The 21,570-nt window shown below is 48.0% G+C and overlaps 3 protein-coding genes across 3 annotated transcripts; all 3 read left to right on the forward strand.

The window, feature by feature from the left end:
• Positions 1–3,115: 3,115 nt before the first annotated feature.
• LOC144410232 (claudin-15-like) lies at positions 3,116–8,566 on the forward strand. Its single transcript, XM_078105647.1, has 5 exons — positions 3,116–3,625; positions 3,946–4,110; positions 4,327–4,408; positions 4,487–4,594; positions 5,428–8,566. The coding sequence occupies exons 1-5, from the start codon at positions 3,409–3,411 to the stop codon at positions 5,519–5,521; spliced, it is 666 nt and encodes a 221-aa protein (XP_077961773.1). The 5' UTR covers positions 3,116–3,408; the 3' UTR covers positions 5,522–8,566.
• Positions 8,567–12,094: 3,528 nt separating this feature from the next.
• LOC120823148 (claudin-15) lies at positions 12,095–15,884 on the forward strand. The gene is made up of 5 exons (XM_040183245.2): positions 12,095–13,012; positions 13,330–13,494; positions 13,711–13,792; positions 13,871–13,978; positions 14,849–15,884. The coding sequence occupies exons 1-5, from the start codon at positions 12,796–12,798 to the stop codon at positions 14,940–14,942; spliced, it is 666 nt and encodes a 221-aa protein (XP_040039179.1). The 5' UTR covers positions 12,095–12,795; the 3' UTR covers positions 14,943–15,884.
• dnajc3b (DnaJ (Hsp40) homolog, subfamily C, member 3b) lies at positions 15,881–21,442 on the forward strand. The gene is made up of 12 exons (XM_040183244.2): positions 15,881–16,749; positions 17,435–17,545; positions 17,658–17,782; positions 17,893–17,967; positions 18,074–18,217; positions 18,404–18,585; positions 18,732–18,851; positions 18,943–19,048; positions 19,135–19,255; positions 19,376–19,514; positions 19,620–19,768; positions 19,924–21,442. Exons 1-12 carry the CDS (start codon positions 16,665–16,667, stop codon positions 20,070–20,072), a joined length of 1,506 nt encoding a protein of 501 aa, XP_040039178.1. The 5' UTR covers positions 15,881–16,664; the 3' UTR covers positions 20,073–21,442.
• Positions 21,443–21,570: the final 128 nt, after the last annotated feature.

The raw sequence follows: 21,570 nt of genomic DNA on the forward strand, positions 1-21,570 counted from the left end.
CAGCAGATCTCCTGCAGATCAAGACGTTGAAAATCTGATAATGGAAAAGTAAAGTAAGATTTCATGGCCTTTTGGAAGAGCAAAAATATCATTTTAAGGGTCCACTGGCAGAACAGACACACCGCTCTCCCGTCCCGATTTCAGAGAGATGGTAACACTCAACTCTATCTCCTAAGAAGGACATTCTCATAAAGAAAATATATTTTTAAGTACAACATATTGTGTAGTGTTTACTTCTATTGTTTGACAAATCTGAAGAGTTCCAAACTCATAGTCTCTCATTTAATTGATAGATTCTTAGCAACTAAAGAAACAAACCCGCCAGGTGTTATCACATTTTTTTCAAATAATGCTGCATTCTGATTTTTGCAAAAGAGTGTATGACAGCCATTTTTTCCAAATGAGGTCTTCCTACTTTAAACTAGTGAGAAAGCCACAAAAACACACACACTTAAAAATCTTTCATGTTAAACTACTGAAACTGTTCAATATTTCAGAAAACTCTGTTTGTGTTGGATAACAAAGCCTTTTTATGAAATGTGTTTAAAGCCTTTACAGATGTCTGTCTTTAAACATCAGTCAGTTAAAATGTCAAATTCTATTTAACATCAAAGATGTTTTTCTAAAATGTCCCCACCATGGATTTAATAGGAGGGCATAGCTGTAAAATAACAAAATCAACATATCTGCACCAAGAATTGTGTTTTTTTATGTATGCCTGTCCCACAAGAACGTTTTTGAATAAACAAGCACACAGAAATATTTTAACTATTATGTTCATTCCGTGCTGTCACGTAACTTGTAATTCCTGGAAAGCACACGGTAAAATGATGAGCTTCAGGAAACATCAACTCAACCATTGTAACTTTCCCAGTTAAATAACCAACTCATTAGCAACCGACACTGCTGTGCCCTGTAAAAATTGGCTTTGCAAACAGCTCAGCCATAAAATGAAACGTTTACGGCGAGTCAGCATGTAGTTTAAAGAGGAGTTCAGGAGGAGGTGAAGTAGATGAAAGGGACAATTAATGTAATCTATGTAAAGTATTGTTTGAATTTCAGCCTTTCTGTGTTACGAATTGAGATGTGAGACATCGGTCCAATACATAGTGCACCTGAAGTCATTAAATCTTTTACTGACAGGTTGACTTACAAAACAGATTTTAGGGTTATACAATTTACGAGGACAAATAGTTGATTGGTATGAGAAGATTCATGTAAAACATCTCACTTGTAAATGTCTCAAGACATTTTTAACTTGTCACGCTATGAGCACAGTTGTAAAAAAAAAATGATGAAAATGGATGGATTTAATTAAGCTTCTTCCCTATCAGGTTCCTGGTACCGTGTATTAAGCGCACATTTTTGTTAAAATTTACAACCATTCCTTTTGGCACTGCGATTGATTTACAAACTTGTAAATTCCAACACCGCTCCATTTCACCCGGGGCTTTCTCTATTTCTATCCTCAGCCTCATTCTTGACCTTTTCCACCAACGTGTTCGACGGTTTACAAATCTGCCTACCTCTATACATTCTGGAGCTTTTTCCTAAAACACTGGTTAAGATTTAACCGAATGTGATCAGCGAGCCCTGGATGTGGCAACACTGACCCGGCGGCCATCAGGAGTATTATTAATGAACAGAAACCACAGGCTGAACTGGGTGACATTAGACCTTTGCCATTTACCTCTGACTTTGTTCTCAAGTCAGACTAATTACATGTTGACACCATTCCAAATAGTGACAAACTCTTGGGTGTGTCGCTCGCTGAGCGTGAACTCGGCCCTTATGGCCTTGACATCTCTTAACAACACCATTACTTTACGATCACATATTTAGGATAATGATACTACCTTTTATGCTCCTATATTTTATTAGGACCATTTGCTCCATAACACTAATCAGTGTGTTTGCAAACGACATTATGGACTAATGTTATGAAGCAACCAATGGTTGGTTACAGCCAGCTAGCTAGCGTTACGCCTTAGCATACAGTTAGCTGGTTGTCTGCATCTTCTTCGTATCAGTCTTTGACTCTGACTGAGAGCAATTATTACACCTTTTCTTTGTACGGCTACGTTGTTTATTGTCAGCGAGAAATTAGTAGTGTGTCAAAACATAGAATCGTGGATCACGTCTGCTGACGTTAGTGAGCAAGTGAGCTAAAGGTAGCCAGCTAGCTGTGATTTAGCTCTGCTGGTTGCTTTGGCGTTGTTTTCCTCGTAATGTTAGCTAAAAACTAACTTCTTCACGAAAGCCCAATGCTGTAGGCGCTGTAGAGAGAGGCGAGGCCCCTGGGGACATCAAATCCAATGGAATTACACCACTAGTCCTTTGAATATATATATGTATTATATCTGTCATCTACAGGCTGATGTTAGCAGCTGGGAAAATGGCCCCAAGGTCAATGTGGAAACATTGTAAATCTTTACTAATGGATAGAAGTCGGCACATTAATTCCATCTTCCATCAAATTGTTGAAAAGCAAACAAGCAGCATCATGTGATATGATTGTAAAGGGGACTAATATATGGTGAAGACAAGTATTCAAACATTTTTATTCACGAGTGTATGTATGATCTTTGGTATGCGTGCATGTGGATTGTGATGCTGACAACTATGTTGTGTGATTCAGCGGCTTGAAGTAAAAAGGTTCCTGCCGCGGGACAATAAAGTATATCTTATCCTCAGATCTGGGTACAGCGTGTATAGAAACAGTCGTTCCAAAAAAACATAAAGTAACAGGACGTTCACAATGCATTTCATCGAGTCATACAGAATAGTTTATTGTCTAGTTTGGTGGAAGCAAAACCTTGTTGTGTGTGTGTGTGTGTGTGTAACCCTTTGTCCTGGACTGTTTGAGTCAGGAATAGCTACACAGTGCTGGTCATATCTCCACCTCCTCCGAAGCGTGAAGAACTCTGAGGGCTTTCGAAATGTCATACAGATGAAAATGAAAAAAACAATGCATGTATGAGGACATTCAGGATATTCAGGTGTATAATGATGCAACACTTCTTATGATGTTTGGTTGTTTATCAAAGAACCCCCCCCCCATGGTGGAACATGCCCAAAAACAGTGCAGCGCCATTAACACTGACTGATGACCATTGGACCCTGAGAGACGGCCGATAAACACCTGCTCAGTTTCAGGCGTGTAAAATATGAAAGACAGAAGAGATTGGGAGCGAGCGGGGAGGGAGAGCGAGTGAATAAGGGGAGGCGAGGGGGAGGAGAGAAAGTCATATAAATCATTATACATATCTGTTGAGCTGGAAACATCGCCCACTGGCAGAACAGACACCGCTCTCCCGTGCCAAAACCAGATGTCTCGTCTTTTTGGGATTTCCAAATAAACCGAGACCTGGATATACTTTTGTTTGACTGCTGGGCCGAGGTGGGGTCATGGATCAGATATTGGAAGTCGTGGCTTTGCTGCTGGGGTTCATCGGTTGGGTGATGGTGGGGGTCACCCTGCCGAACCGCTACTGGAGGACGTCGACCGTCGACGGGAACGTCATCACCACCTCCACCATCTACGAGAACCTGTGGATGTCTTGTGCGACGGACTCGACCGGGGTGCACAACTGCAGGGAGTTTCCCTCGCTGCTTGCTTTGAGTGGTACGGTGACAAATCATTCATATCAAAGGATTTTAATAAGTGATAAAGTGACTTTTTTTCTATTTTTGAGATCACAGATCATTTTAAAGGTAAAACAGACAAAAAAAAAAGAAAATGAAGAAGAAGATATTGTTGATAAAAATCCATGATGTTGCTTTCCACAAATTTAAATTGTTCACGAACAACTCTTGAACACGTTTCTAGAGAATTTCTTTGCACATCCACACTGGTACTAATCTCATTAACTCTTTACATGGCCGACGACAAAGAGGTTTTAAAAATGAACGCATGTGCTCGTGTCATTTCCACACCGCGTGCAGGTTACATCCAGGCGTCCCGGGCCTTGATGATCACTTCCATAGTGTTGGGCACGTGTGGACTATTGGCGGCCCTGATAGGAGTGAAGTGTTCAAAGGCAGGAGGCGAAAACTATGTTCTCAAAGGGAGGATTGCTGGCACTGCTGGAGTTCTTTTCATACTTCAAGGTAACAAAAAGATAGGAGAAAATATCCGACCAGTCTGACCTCCTAATACACGACCCTATAAATAGAATAGAATAGAAACGTCTCCACAATGCTAATAAATCATGCTTTATTGCAAGTCAAGCAGTGCTTTGGACGTTTCGTGTGACAATCTGAAAGCTTCCCCGCTACTTTCCCGATTATTAAAGAATGATAAAGAATTGATATTTCTATCAAAAGGTATGTGCACAATGGTTGCAGTTTCCTGGTACGCCTTCAACATCACTCAGGAGTTCTTTGACCCATTCCATCCCGGAATAAGGTAAGGTCGTTGAGGAGCGCGATAGTAAGTAAGTCGTAACGTGGCGCTCACCGACTGACACGCTGCTGTGTGCTGCAGGTATGAAATAGGTGAAGCACTTTACATCGGCTGGTGCTCCGCTGTGCTCGCCATCGCTGGAGGAGCCTGTCTCACCTGCTCCTGCAAAATGGGAACAAAGGAGAAATAGTGAGTTTAATATTTCCGGATTGTGTTTTTCTTTGTGGGCCAAAATGTGACAATCATTGATCTGTTGGGGCTGTTAATTAATTCATTGTGAGAGTTGTTGCATTGCTTTACAGCCATTTGCGTTGCTCTGTTGTTCCTCCGATCACAGGATGTGAAAGTGAAGATTAATTAGATTGTTTATTGTAAAAAACGGATCAAATTACAACTAAATAAATCCAAATTATATCTTGAGCTAGAATAACCAACACTAATAGATGGTTACCTTTAAAAATCTAATAATTTCATAAATATATCTACCCATAGAGTTCAGGAAATTAAATGTATTCTTTGTATTTGTCATTGTTTTTACATTGGCCGAAGCGTTTTCTAACATTCATGTATATATTTAACACATTTAGTGTTGTGGAACTTTGAAAAAAGACATTCGTGGCACTCTGGCGCCCTCTCGCCCTAAACTTTATTAATTAATCCGCAGGATGTAATAGCTCCTGTTGGACATTATCACCGGAAGTGGGTTCTATTTCTGCTTCATTTCAGTGACCATTATGAATGATGTTGTGACATCAGTCCACCAGGGCGTAAATCAAGCAGGGGGGTAATAGTCATGATCCCAAAGGGGCACATCCGTCAGATGTGTACGGGTGAAAATAAAAAAGGCTGCACCAGCTCGGGAGTGTTTAGAGTGAGAGACATTTGGCGCCCCCTAGTGGCCGGGTAAAATACATCCCACCGGTGCCAATTCCCTGTGGTGAGGCCAAGATAACCAAACATTTTCATCTCCACCCTGATGATTTCGTTGTATAACAAGCACGCCTTCTTGTGTCGTTTCGCAGCCCGTTGCCTCTTCACAGCAGGGGAACCGTGTACTCTGGAGCCGCGGCCAGGAGCCAGGCCGCCAGCACGTACGGCCGGAACGCTTACGTTTGAGCGAGCTGTGGAAATGGAACTTTGTCACCGTGAGAGACAGAAGACAGAAATGTCATCTCTTCTCTTCGACTAGGTTTTCGTTGATGCATCTAACGTGACCTGGTGTTCGGCTTTTTACACATTTGTCGCCGTGTGGAAAAGCCGAAGGTCCATCATGCAGTAACATTGCACCACTGGATTTCTTTTGAGTCATATTATCAAGCGTGTACTCTGTAAAGATGATAGCATTGAAATGATGTGATATGATTGGTAAAAGTTGCTTCTTAGCACTTTACGACAACAGAAAACAAACTATAATTGTAATTATTATATTTATGTTTAGCACAGATTATTTTTCATGGTATCCAATAATTTGATGATCATCATGATCAGACATTTGTGAAGGGGACGGTCAAAACGGTGATAATCCAGATGTTTGTGTGTTGTTTTGTACAGTTTTATAGATAGAACGTGTGAAAGAGTTCTCTTCATTTTGTTTTTGTTTTTTTACAATAGCATACAATAAAATGTGTCATGCTAAACATTTCTGTTTGACCTTATAATCCTCTTGTTAACAGATGAATAATTGTATTCTCTTTTTTTTAACAACAATCAAACTATCATTGAACTAAAACATTGCACATAAGATAAATTAGATGGAAATGGTAACAATAAGTATCGTTTAGTCTGTGTGTAAGGATACAATATGTAGTACATTGTGTTCTGCTTAACAATTAGGATTAATTGTATGTAAATGGGAAGATTTCCCATTGCTGTAAGAAAGTGAGTCATAGTAAGATATTTAGCAAATTTGGGAAATGTCCCTATGGGAAAATGAAGATTGTTTTGAATTCCACACCCACGTGCGTGTTAGGCCCTTTGTTTTTTTAGGGAAATTCTTAAGAATTTAAGAATAAACACGGAAGTTATGAAAGAGGAATGAATAAACTGAGATGTGTGATTATCCTTTAGTTACATTTCCATTGTGCCCTGTAAAAATAGGCTTTCCAAACAGCTCAGCCATAAAATGAGATGTTTACGGCAAGTCAGCATGTAGTTTAAAGAGGAGTTCAGGAGGAGGTGAAGTAGATGAAAGGGACAATTAATGTAATCTATGTAAAGTATTGTTTGAATTTCGGCCTTTCTGTGTTACGAATTGAGATGTGAGACATCGGTCCAATACATAGTGCACCTGAAGTCATTAAATCTTTTACTCCTAGGACGGGTTGACTTACAAAACAGATTTTAGGGTTTAACAATTTACGAGGACAAATAGTTGATTGGTATGAGAAGATTCATTCATGTAAAACATCTCACTTGTAAAAGTCTCAAGACATTTTTAACTTGTCACGCTATGAGCACAGTTGTAAAAAAAAACTGATGAAAGATGGATGGATTTAATTAAGCTTCTTCCCTATCAGGTTCCTGGTACCGTGTATTAAGTGAACACTTTTGTTAAAATTTACAACCATTCCTTTTGGCACTGCGATTGATTTACAAACTTGTAAATTCCAACACCGCTCCATTTCAGCCGGGGCTTTCTCTATTTCTATCCTCAGCCTCATTCTTGACCTTTTCCACCAACGTGTTCGACGGTTTACAAATCTGCCTACCTCTATACATTCTGGAGCTTTTTCCTAAAACACTGGTTAAGATTTAACCGAATGTGATCAGCGAGCCCTGGATGTGGCAACACTGACCCGGCGGCCATCAGGAGTATTATTAATGAACAGAAACCACAGGCTGAACTGGGTGACATTAGACCTTTGCCATTTGCCTCTGACTTTGTTCTCAAGTCGGACTAATTACATGTTGACACCATTCCAAATAGTGACAAACTCTTGGGTGTGTCGCTCAGTGAGCGTGAACTCGGCCCTTATGGCCTTGACATCTCTTAACAACACCATTACTTTACGATCAAATATTTAGGATAATGATACTACCTTTTATGCTCCTATATTTTATTAGGACCATTTGCTCCATAACACTAATCAGTGTGTTTGCAAACGACATTATCGACTAATGTCATAAAGCAACCAATGGTTGGTTACAGCCAGCTAGCTAACGTTACGCCTTAGCATACAGTTAGCTGGTTGTCTGCATCTTCTTCGTATCAGTCTTTGCTGACTGAGAGCAATTATTACACCTTTTCTTTGTACGGCTACGTTGTTTATTGTCAGCAAGAAATTAGCAGTTTGTCAAAACATTGAATCGTGGATCACGTCTGCTGACGTTAGTGAGCAAGTGAGCTAAAGGTAGCCAGCTAGCTGTGATTTAGCTCTGCTGGTTGCTTTGGCGTTGTTTTCCTCGTAATGTTAGCTAAAAAACTAATTTCTTCACGCAAGCCCAATGCTGTAGGCGCTGTAGAGAGAGGCGAGGCCCCTGGGGACATCAAATCGAGTGGAATTACACCACTAGTCCTTTGAATATATATATGTATTATATCTGTCATCTACAGGCTGATGTTAGCAGCTAGGAAAATGGCCCCATGGTCAATGTGGAAACATTGTAAATCTTTACTAATGGATAGAAGTCGGCACATTAATTCCATCTTCCATCAAATTGTTGAAAAGCAAACAAGCAGCATCATATGATATGATTGTAAAGGGGACTAATATATGGTGAAGACAAGTATTCAAACATTTTTATTCACGAGTGTATGTATGATCTTTGGTATGCGTGCATGTGGATTGTGATGCTGACCACTGTGTTGTGTGATTCAGCGGCTTGAAGTAAAAAGGTTCCTGTCACGGTGTGGTTCACTTCCTGTTGTATTTTGTAGTTTTCTGCCACGCGTGTCCCCGGGTAACTTCACTTCCTGCCTTGTCCCGTCATCCCCTGTGATCGTCTAATAGTTTCCACCTGTGTCCAATCACCTGCACCTCCCTTGTGTATTTAAGCCGTGTGTCTCTTGTGTCACTTGTCGCGTCATTGTCTTTAGCCACGCATGTCCTTGTCTTTCGTCGCGGAGTTTCCTGCCTGCTGTTTTTCCCCTGGATCCTGTGTGTTTTTGCCCCTTGGACTTTGCTTTAACCTTTTGACAATTAAAGTCCCTTTTGTTTTGAACTCTGCGTCTTGAGTCCTGCCTCCCACCCACATCCCGTGACAGAATGACGCGACCAAGAAAGGACTCAGCAGAGTTTTTTCCCCTGGACGAGTTCAGGGGAACCCGTCTGGCAATGGGCGGTCCACGGAGTCTCCAGCGGGCTGCTGGTAATGGGGGAACGGTCCTCCCGGGGGTTCCAGCTGGGTACCTGTACTACTCCGTCTCCCCAGCTGGAGCCCTCAGTAGGCATCTGGGTGACCATCCGCCGCCTACCACATGGTCCCCAGAGGAGGAGGCCATTTCGTGGTCGTCCGGCGGCGATTCTCACTGGGAGCGGGTAATGACCTTGCGGTCCGACTCCAGGCCACCTATGCTCCCCACGCTCGGCCGCAGCGCACAATGTCCAGCGCTGGGCCGCAGCGACGTCCCGACCCCGCTCGGTCGCAGCGCAAGATGTCCCGCGCTGGGCCGCAGCAGATTCCCGTCCCGGGCTCCCGACCCAAGCCCATGACCCCTGATCCGACGCCCCGATCCATGCCCCCGACCCCCGAGCCAGCGCCACGATCCATGCCCCCGACCCCCGAGCCAGCGCCACGATCCATGCCCCCGACCCCCGAGCCAGCGCCACGATCCATGCCCCCGACCCCCGAGCCAGCGCCACGATCCATGCCCCCGAGCCAGCGCCACGATCCATGCCCCCGAGCCAGCGCCACGATCCATGCCCCCGAGCCAGCGCCACGATCCATGCCCCCGAGCCAGCGCCACGATCCATGCCCCCGAGCCAGCGCCACGATCCATGCCCCCGAGCCAGCGCCACGATCCATGCCCCCGAGCCAGCGCCACAATCCATGCCCCCGAGCCAGCGCCACGATCCATGCCCCCGACCCCCGAGCCAGCGCCACGATCCATGCCCCCGAGCCAGCGCCACGATCCATGCCCCCGAGCCAGCGCCACGATCCATGCCCCCGAGCCAGCGCCACGATCCATGCCCCCGACCCCAGCGCCACGATCCATGCCCCCGAGCCAGCGCCACGATCCATGCCCCCGACCCCAGCGCCACGATCCATGCCCCCGACCCCAGCGCCACGATCCATGCCCCCGACCCCAGCGCCACGATCCATGCCCCCGACCCCAGCGCCACGATCCATGCCCCCGACCCCAGCGCCACGATCCATGCCCCCGACCCCAGCGCCACGATCCATGCCCCCGACCCCAGCGCCACGATCCATGCCCCCGACCCCAGCGCCACGATCCATGCCCCCGACCCCACGATCCATGCCCCCGACCCCACGATCCATGCCCCCGACCCCACGATCCATGCCCCCGACCCCACGATCCATGCCCCCGACCCCACGATCCATGCCCCCGACCCCAGCGCCACGATCCATGCCCCCGACCCCAGCGCCACGATCCATGCCCCCGACCCCAGCGCCACGATCCATGCCCCCGACCCCAGCGCCACGATCCATGCCCCCGACCCCAGCGCCACGATCCATGCCCCCGACCCCAGCGCCACGATCCATGCCCCCGACCCCAGCGCCACGATTCATGCCCCCGACCCCAGCGCCACGATTCATGCCCCCGACCCCAGCGCCACGATTCATGCCCCCGACCCCAGCGCCACGATCCATGCCCCCGACCCCAGCGCCACGATCCATGCCCCCGACCCCAGCGCCACGATCCATGCCCCCGACCCCAGCGCCACGATTCATGCCCCCGACCCCAGCGCCACGATCCATGCCCCCGACCCCAGCGCCACGATCCATGCCCCCGACCCCAGCGCCACAATTCATGCCCCCGGTACCGGCCCCACGTTCCATGCCCCCGACCCGACCAGTACCGGCCCCACGTTCCATGCCCCCGACCCGACCAGTACCGGCCCCACGTTCCATGCCCCCGACCCGACCAGTACCGGCCCCACGTTCCATGCCCCCGACCCGACCAGTACCGGCCCCACGTTCCATGCCCCCGACCCGACCAGTACCGGCCCCACGTTCCATGCCCCCGACCCGACCAGTACCGGCCCCACGTTCCATGCCCCCGACCCGACCAGTACCGGCCCCACGTTCCATGCCCCCGACCCGACCAGTACCGGCCCCACGTTCCATGCCCCCGACCAGTACCGGCCCCACGTTCCATGCCCCCGACCCTGCCAGTCCCCGCTCCGAGACTCATGGCCCCGACGCCCCCAGTCCCCGCTCCGAGACTCCCGTCCCATGGTCCTCACCCACCCTCCCGTTGGTGATTTGAGGGCCGTCTGGGATCCAGCCCTTGAGGGGGGGGGCCATGGGGTGGGTTATGGGGGGGGCTAAGCCGCCGCCGACTGCGGAGGTGTTCCGTGTCCCCGAGCCGCCGCCGACTGCGGAGGTGTTCCGTGTCCCCGAGCCGCCGCCGACTGCGGAGGTGTTCCGTGTCCCCGAGCCGCCGCCGACTGCGGAGGTGTTCCGTGTCCCCGAGCCGCCGCCGACTGCGGAGGTGTTCCGTGTCCCCGAGCCGGAGCCGACTACGGAGGTGTTCCGTGTCCCCGAGCTGGAGCCGACTACGGAGGTGTTCCGTGTCCCCGAGCTGGAGCCGACTACGGAGGTGTTCCGTGTCCCCGAGCTGGAGCCGACTACGGAGGTGTTCCGTGTCCCCGAGCTGGAGCCGACTACGGAGGTGTTCCGTGTCCCCGAGCTGGAGCCGACTACGGAGGTGTTCCGTGTCCCCGAGCCGCCGCCGACGACAACCGCGGAGGTTTCCCGTGTCCCCGAGCCGCCGCCGACGACAACCGCGGAGGTTTCCCGTGTCCCCGAGCCGCCGCCGCCGACAACCGCGGAGGTTTCCCGTGTCCCCGAGCCGCCGCCGCCGACAACCGCGGAGGTTTCCCGTGTCCCCGAGCCGCCGCCGACGACAACCGCGGAGGTTTCCCGTGTCTCCGAGCCTGCCATTCTGGAGACGTTCCGTGCCCTGCATTCGCCGCTCCGGAGCCGGCTTGGTGACCGCCCGCCGGGCCGACCCCCAGAGGCTCCCCGCTCGTCTGGCCGCCCGCCAGAGTTTCCAGGGTGGTCCGACCAACGTCTCTGGTTTCCCTCCCCCCCCACCCCTTGTTCGCTCTAGTGTTGGCCGTCTGGAATTCGGCCCTTAAGGGGGGGGTACTGTTACGGTGTGGTTCACTTCCTGTTGTATTTTGTAGTTTTCTGCCACTCGTGTCCCCGGGTAACTTCACTTCCTGCCTTGTCCCGTCATCCCCTGTGATCGTCTAATAGTTTCCACCTGTGTCCAATCACCTGCACCTCCCTTGTGTATTTAAGCCGTGTGTCTCTTGTGTCACTTGTCGCGTCATTGTCTTTAGCCACGCATGTCCTTGTCTTTCGTCGCGGAGTTTCCTGCCTGCTGTTTTTCCCCTGGATCCTGTGTGTTTTTGCCCCTTGGACTTTGCTTTAACCTTTTGACAATTAAAGTCCCTTTTGTTTTGAACTCTGCGTCTTGAGTCCTGCCTCCCACCCACATCCCGTGACAGTTCCTGCCGCGGGACAATAAAGTATATCTTCTCCTCGGATCTGGGTACAGCGTGTATAGAAACAGTCGTTCCAAAAAAACATAAAGTAACAGGACGTTCACAATGCATTTCATCGAGTCATACAGAATAGTTTATTGTCTAGTTTGGTGGAAGCAAAACCTTGTGTGTGTGTGTGTGTGTGTGTGTGTGTGTGTAACCCTTTGTCCTGGACTGTTTGAGTCAGGAATAGCTACACAGTGCTGGTCATATCTCCACCTCCTCCAAAGCGTGAAGAACTCGAAATGTCATACAGATGAAAATGAAAAAAACAATGCATGTACGAGGACATTCAGGATATTCAGGTGTATAATGATGCAACACTTCTTATGATGTTTGGTTGTTTATCAAAGAACCCCCCCCATGGTGGAACATGCCCAAAAACAGTGCAGCGCCATTAACACTGACTGATGACCATTGGACCCTAAGAGACGGCCGATAAACACCTGCTCAGTTTCAGGCGTGTAAAATATGAAAGACAGAAGAGATTGGGAGCGAGCGGGGAGGGAGAGCGAGTGAATAAGGGGAGGCGAGGGGGAGGAGAGAAAGTCATATAAATCATTTTACATATCTGTTGAGCTGGAAACATCGCCCACTGTCAGAACAGACACACCGCTCTCCCGTGCCAAAACCAGATGTCTCGTCTTTTTGGGATTTCCAAATAAACCGAGACCTGGATATATTTTTGTTTGACTGCTGGGCCGAGGTGGGGTCATGGATCAGATATTGGAAGTCGTGGCTTTGCTGCTGGGGTTCATCGGTTGGGTGATGGTGGGGGTCACCCTGCCGAACCGCTACTGGAGGACGTCGACCGTCGACGGGAACGTCATCACCACCTCCACCATCTACGAGAACCTGTGGATGTCTTGTGCGACGGACTCGACCGGGGTGCACAACTGCAGGGAGTTTCCCTCGCTGCTTGCTTTGAGTGGTACGGTGACAAACCATTCATATCATAGGATTTTAATAAGTGATAAAGTGACTTTTTTTCTATTTTCGAGATCACAGATCATTTTAAAGGTAAAACAGACAAAAAAAAAAGAAAATGAAGAAGATATTGTTGATAAAAATCCATGATGTTGCTTTCCACAAATTTAAATTGTTCACGAACAACTCTTGAACACGTTTCTAGAGAATTCCTTTGCACATCCACACTGGTACTAATCTCATTAACTCTTTACATGGCCGACGACAAAGAGGTTTTAAAAATGAACGCATGTGCTCGTGTCATTTCCACACCGCGTGCAGGTTACATCCAGGCGTCCCGGGCCTTGATGATCACTTCCATAGTGTTGGGCACGTGTGGACTATTGGCGGCCCTGATAGGAGTGAAGTGTTCAAAGGCAGGAGGCGAAAACTATGTTCTCAAAGGGAGGATTGCTGGCACTGCTGGAGTTCTTTTCATACTTCAAGGTAACAAAAAGATAGGAGAAAATATCCGACCAGTCTGACCTCCTAATACACGACCCTATAAATAGAATAGAATAGAAACGTCTCCACAATGCTAATAAATCATGCTTTATTGCAAGTCAAGCAGTGCTTTGGACGTTTCGTGTGACAATCTGAAAGCTTCCCCGCTACTTTCCCGATTATTAAAGAATGATAAAGAATTGATATTTCTATCAAAAGGTATGTGCACAATGGTTGCAGTTTCCTGGTACGCCTTCAACATCACTCAGGAGTTCTTTGACCCCTTCCATCCCGGAATAAGGTAAGGTCGTTGAGGAGCGCGATAGTAAGTAAGTCGTAACGTGGCGCTCACCGACTGACACGCTGCTGTGTGCTGCAGGTATGAAATAGGTGAAGCACTTTACATCGGCTGGTGCTCCGCTGTGCTCGCCATCGCTGGAGGAGCCTGTCTCACCTGCTCCTGCAAAATGGGAACAAAGGAGAAATAGTGAGTTTAATATTTCCAGATTGTGTTTCTCTTTGTTGGCCAAAATGTGACAATCATTGATCTGTTGGGGCTGTTAATTAATTCATTGTGAGCGTTGTTGCATTGCTTTACAGACATTTGCGTTGCTCTGTTGTTCCTCCGATCACAGGATGTGAAAGTGAAGATTAATTAGATTGTTTATTGTAAAAAACGGATCAAATTGCAACTAAATAAATCCAAATTATATCTTGCGCTAGAATAACCAACATTAATAGATGGTTACCTTTAAAAATCTAATCATTTCATAAATATATCTACCCATACAGTTCAGGAAATTAAATGTATTCTTTGTATTTGTCATTGTTTTTACATTGGCCGAAGCGTTTTCTAACATTCATGTATATATTTAACACATTTAGTGTTGTGGAACTTTGAAAAAAGACATTCGTGGCACTCTGGCGCCCTCTCGCCCTAAACTTTATTAATTAATCCGCAGGATGTAATAGCTCCTGTAGGACATTATCACCGGAAGTGGGTTCTATTTCTGCTTCATTTCAGTGACCATTATGAATGATGTTGTGACATCAGTCCACCAGGGCGTAAATCAAGCAGGGGGGTAATAGTCATGATCCCAAAGGGGCACATCCGTCAGATGTGTACGGGTGAAAATAAAAAAGGCTGCACCAGCTCGGGAGTGTTTTAGATTGAGAGACTCGTTGAATCCGTCATGTCAAGGGTTATAAAAACCCATTTGGCGCCCCCTAGTGGCCGGGTAAAATACATCCCACCGGTGCCAATTCCCTGTGGTGAGGCCAAGATAACCAAACATTTTCATCTCCACCCTGATGTTTTCGTTGTATAACAAGCACGCCTTCTTGTGTCGTTTCGCAGCCCGTTGCCTCTTCACAGCAGGGGAACCGTGTACTCTGGAGCCGCGGCCAGGAGCCAGGCCGCCAGCACGTACGGCCGGAACGCTTACGTTTGAGCGAGCTGTGGAAATGGAACTTTGTCACCGTGAGAGACAGAAGACAGAAATGTCATCTTTTCTCTTCGACTAGGTTTTCGTTGATGCATCTAACGTGACCTGGTGTTCGGCTTTTTACACATTTGTCGCCGTGTGGAAAAGCCGAAGGTCCATCATGCAGTAACATTGCACCACTGGATTTCTTTTGAGTCATATTATCAAGCGTGTACTCTGTAAAGATGATAGCATTGAAATGATGTGATATGATCGGTAAAAGTTGCTTCTTAGCACTTTACGACAACAGAAAACAAACTATAATTGTAATTATTATATTTATGTTTAGCACAGATTATTTTTCATGGAATCCAATAATTTGATGATCATCATGATCAGACATTTGTGAAGGGGATGGTCAAAACGGTGATAATCCAGATGTTTGTGTGTTGTTTTGTACAGTTTTATAGATAGAACGTGTGAAAGAGTTCTCTTCATTTGGTTTTTGTTTTTTTACAATAGCATACAATAAAATGTGTCATGCTAAACATTTCTGTTTGACCTTATAATCCTCTTGTTAACAGATGAATAATTGTATTCTCTTTTTTTTTAACAACAATCAAACTATCATTGAACTAAAACATTGCACATAAGATAAATTAGATGGAAATGATAACAATAAGTAAAGTTTAGTCTGTGTGTAAGTATACAATATGTAGTACATTGTGTTCTGCTTAACAATTAGGATATATTGTATGTAAATGGGAAGATTTCCCATTGCTGTAAGAAAGTGAGTCATAGTAAGATATTTAGCATAATTGGGAAATGTCCCTATGGGAAAATGAAGATTGGTTTGAATTCCACACCCACGTGCGTGTTAGACGCTTTGTTTTTTTAGGGAAATTCTTAAGAATTTAAGAATAAACACGGAAGTTATGAAAGAGGAATGAATAAACTGAGATGTGTGATTATCCTTTAGTTACATTTCCATTGTTGAGATTGGCCTGCGGTCATAACATCTGATAAAGCTGTCACACATCAAGATTCATATTTATCTTATCACACACACTTGTGCCATGATTTATCAATAACACACAACTTAATGAGCAGTCCTTCTTTTTAGATGTACATGCCTCCATATCAGAGCTACTTTGAGTGAATTCACTTTCGATTTCCTGCTCTCCTTGATCCCTATTTATCCACACTAAACCGACGCCTGGCCCATGCAGGGATCTGCGTTAAAACAGTTTGTCCAATGAGAGCCGCCCACGTTTCCGGACGAACACGGATGTGCGACATGTGGACCAATCACGGGAGGGCAGGACAGAAACGGGCGGAGCCGACGGCACCAGGGGCGGAAAGGGCCTGTGTGAAAATCGTACTGGCTGTCAGCTGTCCACCCTCCCCAGCATCATGTTACTTTAACTGGTTTTATGTTCGAATAGTCCACCGAGTCGCTGTCAAGGAGAGGAACCGCTGCTTCAATTTTAAGGGAGGAACCCTTTGAGCGGCGTGCCTCTATTTCCACACGGAATTCTGTCACCCCGGGACCGTAAATACACCGTCGTAGCTGTTCCCGCGGCCCGGGCTGAGATAGCTAGAGAGACGGAGCCGGAGTCGCGGACGATGACGACTTAACAGAAGAACAGCACCGCGTCAATGACACGAACCGGTACTTTCACTCCACGCGACAGCAGAGCCGTAAAGTTCGCGGGTTCCGGTGCGGAAGAGGGACCATAAAATCGAGGGATGGAGTCGTGTCGGCGGACGGGACTCAACGAGGTCTTGTGCTCGCTGTCGCTGCTGTGCGTCATCCTGGACATCCAGCTGGACGGTAAGAGCCTCCTCGCGCACAGACGCCGGCGCGTTTTTCTGTGAGTTTGCAGCTTCTCCGCAGCCGGTTAAAGTCGCCTTAAACCGACCCGGAACGTTCGCTCGCCTCGGTGGCGTTAAGCCCCGCCCCCTCCCCCGAGACGGTGATTCATTACTACTATAATAAGAACGCAGCCGACAGGTGTTTCAAGGCGTTGCCAGGAGAAACATAATGGTCAACATTGTCCAATCAACTGCCCCAGAGCTATTATGTCACTAATACAAAAGCTTCAATGGCATTTTAAGAATGAAAACAAAATAAGCTTCAGATGCACTTTTTGTAATGTAATAGCTTAGCTAATAGAGGTTTTTGCAAAAAATAATTCAGAAACTTTAGCTGATGTAGCAAGTGGCATCCTAGATGAAGGTTCCTAACCACATTGATCCTAAAATCATGTACACATTCAATAGAGGGACAACGCTTTCCTTTTCCATTAGTGGGATGGTGTTTGGTTACTAAAACAAAATAAGCTTTGAAGGAAAAGATGAAAAAAGTATTTTGAGCAGTTTGTGCGTTCTCTCCTGTCACGACTTTGTAGTTCCCCCGATTTAAAACCCTTGACAGACTGTAACGTTGTCGCCGCCTCTCTCCCACTGTTGCAAGCAAGACTTAATCTCTTTTTTTTTTTTTTTTTTTTGGGTTCCAGGCGTCTTCGGGACGACTCACGTCGAGATCGAGCACCACTTGGAGATGGGCCGAAAGCTTCTGGCCGCCGGTCAACTGGCCGAAGCCCTGTCGCACTACCACTCTGCTGTGGGTAAGGTCGCTCGCAAACCCGACACCCGCGTTCACGCCGGCCGCTCTGCGTCGGACAAGAAAAGGTCAGACTTTGTCCTTTGACAAAATGCTGCGTTCTTGACGTTGTACAGAGGGAGACTCGAAGAATTACCTGACCTACTACAAGCGAGCTGCCGTGTTTCTGGCTATGGGGAAGTCCAAATCGGCCCTGCCGGACCTGACCCGAGCCATCCAGCTCAAGCCTGACTTCCTGGCTGTAAGTTTGCACGCAGAAAAGCTTCTCAGCCTCAAGTGAATCAATGTGCTGCGCATCCGATTTCTCCTCCTCGCGTCGTCCCGTCTCTTTATTTTCCTGCATTGTTTCAGGCCAGGTTGCAGAGGGGGAATATCCTGTTGAAGCAGGGCAGCACACAGGAGGCCAGGGAGGACTTTGAAGCAGTGGTGCGTGTTAAAGTCCTTAACCTTTCGCTTCTCACCATTTCCTCGTATTTCGGCAGTTTGACTGAGCAATGCATCTGGCTTTTCTTTTTTTCTTCTTTTTTTTTAGCTGCAGCGCTCACCAGATCACAAAGAAGCTCAGGAGCAGCTGATGAGCGCGAACGAGCTGGAGGAGCTACAGGAGGACGCCAATGCCGCGTACCACCAAGGGGACTACGGCACCACCGTCGGTGTGCTGGAGAGAGTCCTTGAGGTGCGTGTCCCCTCCGGGCAACGTCCCCTAACATACTTCACATGCTGTCTCTTAGCCGCCACATCCGCGACTCGATTATTCGATCGTATCACACATGTGGAATAAGAGTGATCCCCTGAACTCTTGAGCCGCATTAGTTTTCACATGTCTGCCCGGCCTGTATAAAAGCTGCCAACCGCTCCTCAGATCTCTCCTTGGGATCCGGAGTCGCGGGAGCTCCGCGCCGATTGTTACATCCGACTGGGAGACCCGCAGAAAGCCATCCAGGACCTGACGCCGACCACCAGGCTGCGAAACGACAACCGCGCCGCCTTCCTGAAGCTCAGCACGCTGCACTACGGCCTGGGGGATCACCACGAGTCGCTCAGGTGAGCTTCGCAAGCGAATGGACTGCGTTAACGAAGAGGGCGGGGCCGTGCAAATCCGGGCCGCTTTGCATCCTGTTCGGCGTCTCGTTTCTGTCGGCTGGGGAGCGAAATGTCCGAATCTCACACGGCTGCTCTCCTCCGCGCAGCCACGTCCGAGAGTGCCTGAAGCTGGACCAGGACGACAAGGAGTGTTTCGGCCACTACAAGCAGGTGAAGAAGCTCAGCAAGCAGCTGGACTCGGCGGAGGAGCTCATCGAGCAGGACAGGTCGGTACCTCTTTTGGGATCGCTGCTCTTCACCGCCGCGCGGTACCTCCGCCAATGACCCCCCCCGATCTCCCTCGTCCACACAATCCAGGCATCAGCAAGCCATCGACAAGTATCAAGCGGCGATGAAGACGGAGCCGAATGTGCCGTTCTACACCAACCGGGCCAAGGAGAGGATCTGCTTCTGCCTTGTCAAGGTGAGCAGAGCGAACGCGGTGCTGGTTCTGTAGAATCGCAGACGCTGTGATCGCTGCCAACACGTCATCCGCCTCTACGATTCCAGCTCAAAATGGCCCAGCAGGCCATCGACGCGTGTTCAGAGGCTCACCAGAGAGACCCGCGCAACGCCAACGTCCTGCGAGACCGAGCCGAGGCATACATCCTCAACCAGGAGTACGAGAAAGGTAACGGGGGCTCCCTCCGGGGGGACGCCTTTCACCCGAGAACCCCCCCCACACACACACACACACACACACACACACACACACCGGTAACAACCTCTCTTATCGCTTGTTTCGGTCCAGCCGTGGAGGACTACCTGGAGGCGAAAGAGTTTGACAGCGAGGGCGAACGCAGCGACCTCAAAGAAGGACTGGAACGAGCCCAGAAAATGCTCAAAGTCTCCCGTAAGAGGGACTACTACAAGATCCTCGGGGTCGGCAGGTAAGCAGCCCGGCCAGCTTTTTTTTATTTAAAAAAAGCCAGTAAATCCGTCCGTGTGCCGCGACGACGACTCATTCACACGTTGTTGTTTTTTTTTTCCTCCAGGAGCGCAAACAAGCAGGAGATCATCAAGGCGTACAGGAAGCTGGCGCAGCAGTGGCACCCCGACAACTTCCAGTCCGAGTCGGAGAAGAAAGAGGCGGAAAAGAAGTTTATCGACATCGCCTCGGCTAAAGAGGTCCTCACCGACCCAGGTCAGCGGCCGCCGGCGGGGCTTTTAGCGTTGAAGCGGTTAGATCATCGTGGCCGTGACGTCACATTTTCACACACCGCTGATGTGTAAAAACTTGACGTCAGACAAATTTCGAGCTTCCTCCCGTCTTTAAGTCTGTCCCTCTGTGCTTTCCAGAAATGAGGCAGAAGTTCGACGCGGGGGAGGATCCCCTGGACCCCGAGAGCCAGCAGGGTGGTGGGGGAGGCGGGGGCCAGGGCTGGCCTTACCCCTTCAACCCGTTCGATTCCGGCGGCAGCTTCCACTTCAAGTTCCAACACAACTAGAGGGGAGGACTCGACAGGGGGGGGTGGGTGAGCAACAACACCAACAACACCACCACCACCACCGGCGGATGGACGGAGAAGTCTTCCTTAGAACTGGTGCTTCAGCTCGGACACTTGAACATCTGATTTGTAACGCAGCGGAGGGCTTGAGCTGTCCAGTGGAAAAAAAAGAAAGAAACCTGGACTTGTCACCACTAAAACTTCAGACCTGACGCCAAGGAAACAAATTATCGTGTCAACTTTTAGGAGGGGGGGGGGGGGGCTTTGTCTGTGAGACTTTTGGGGTCGTTCCCGGTTCTTTCTCGGTGCCATTCTCTGAGCCTCTGAGGGACTTTGTTTTTGACGCGGTAGCCGCTCGGACGTCGTGGTTGATCTCCGCTCGCAGTATTCTTTTGAAGGGATTCTTGAGCTGATCTCGGCCTACACAGTTGACCACGGCGAACCTTTTTCTGTAATAGAGAACCACGGTTTTCATACATCGTGGCAGCGGAAGGTTTATGTTGTCGAGCTTCTCCCTTGATGGGAAGTAGGCGAGTCTTCCGCACTAGTGGAAACTCGTGGGTGTCAAAGCGTCGAAATCCTATGGATCTTTAAATCAGTGTGGCTCTGTGAAATGTTTTTGTGCTTTTCTTTTAAATTAGCTTTTTTTTTTTTCACCAGCTGTAAATTCTTTTCTTCATTGCTATTTCAAAATGCAATACTTTCAGATCCAAAATCCAAATGATGGACAAACAGAATGTCCTGGACTAGAGCGTAGAACTTGACTGAGTAGTATTTAACTCCTTTCCTTTTCACTTCAAAGCTAATCTTTGAAAACTTGCACTTTTTACCCTTTTTGTTTGGAAAAACTGCCCATCTTCTCCACTCCGGACACGTTACTGCGGGTTTTTGTTTTGTTTTGTTTAAAAGCCCTTCAAAAACCAAGTACATCTTGAATGGTTTATCTGAGAGCCTCGTTCATAAAAGTGCACTTTTTAGATGTAAGGTGGGACATTAGTGTCAGGATGCTCTGAGGCACAACTTGACCATTAAGTTTCAGATCAAATCAAACTTAGTGAATGAGGCTCCAACCAGGAAAGACACAGGGAAGTTTAACGGTGTTCTAAGATGACCTTTATTTTAAAGATTTGACTTAAGTTATTTAGTCCAAACTGGCTTAAAGATACAAAGCATTCAAAGCTGTTGAGAGTCACTGTAAGGTGCGACTGTGTGAACCAAACGGACCGGCTTGTATTTAAATCGACTGAGTGGGGCGGTTTTGTTTTCTGGTTCTATGTCTTTTTAGGACTTTCTGCGGTTAGTGGCATCGATTTTACTGTTGCCAAACTAAACCAGCTGACATGCTCCAGCGTATTAAAATATTGAACCAATCTACTCGGTTTTATTCCACACATTTCAAAATGTGGGGCCTACATTACCCACAATGCTGTTCATTCCACTCTAACTCCAAACCCGGTGTTTGATCTACTTCAACTTTCAGTCTTCAACTCAGCGAAGA

This window comes from Gasterosteus aculeatus, chromosome 7, assembly GCF_964276395.1.
Source record: "Gasterosteus aculeatus chromosome 7, fGasAcu3.hap1.1, whole genome shotgun sequence".
In the NCBI taxonomy this organism is placed as follows: Eukaryota; Metazoa; Chordata; class Actinopteri; order Perciformes; family Gasterosteidae; genus Gasterosteus; species Gasterosteus aculeatus.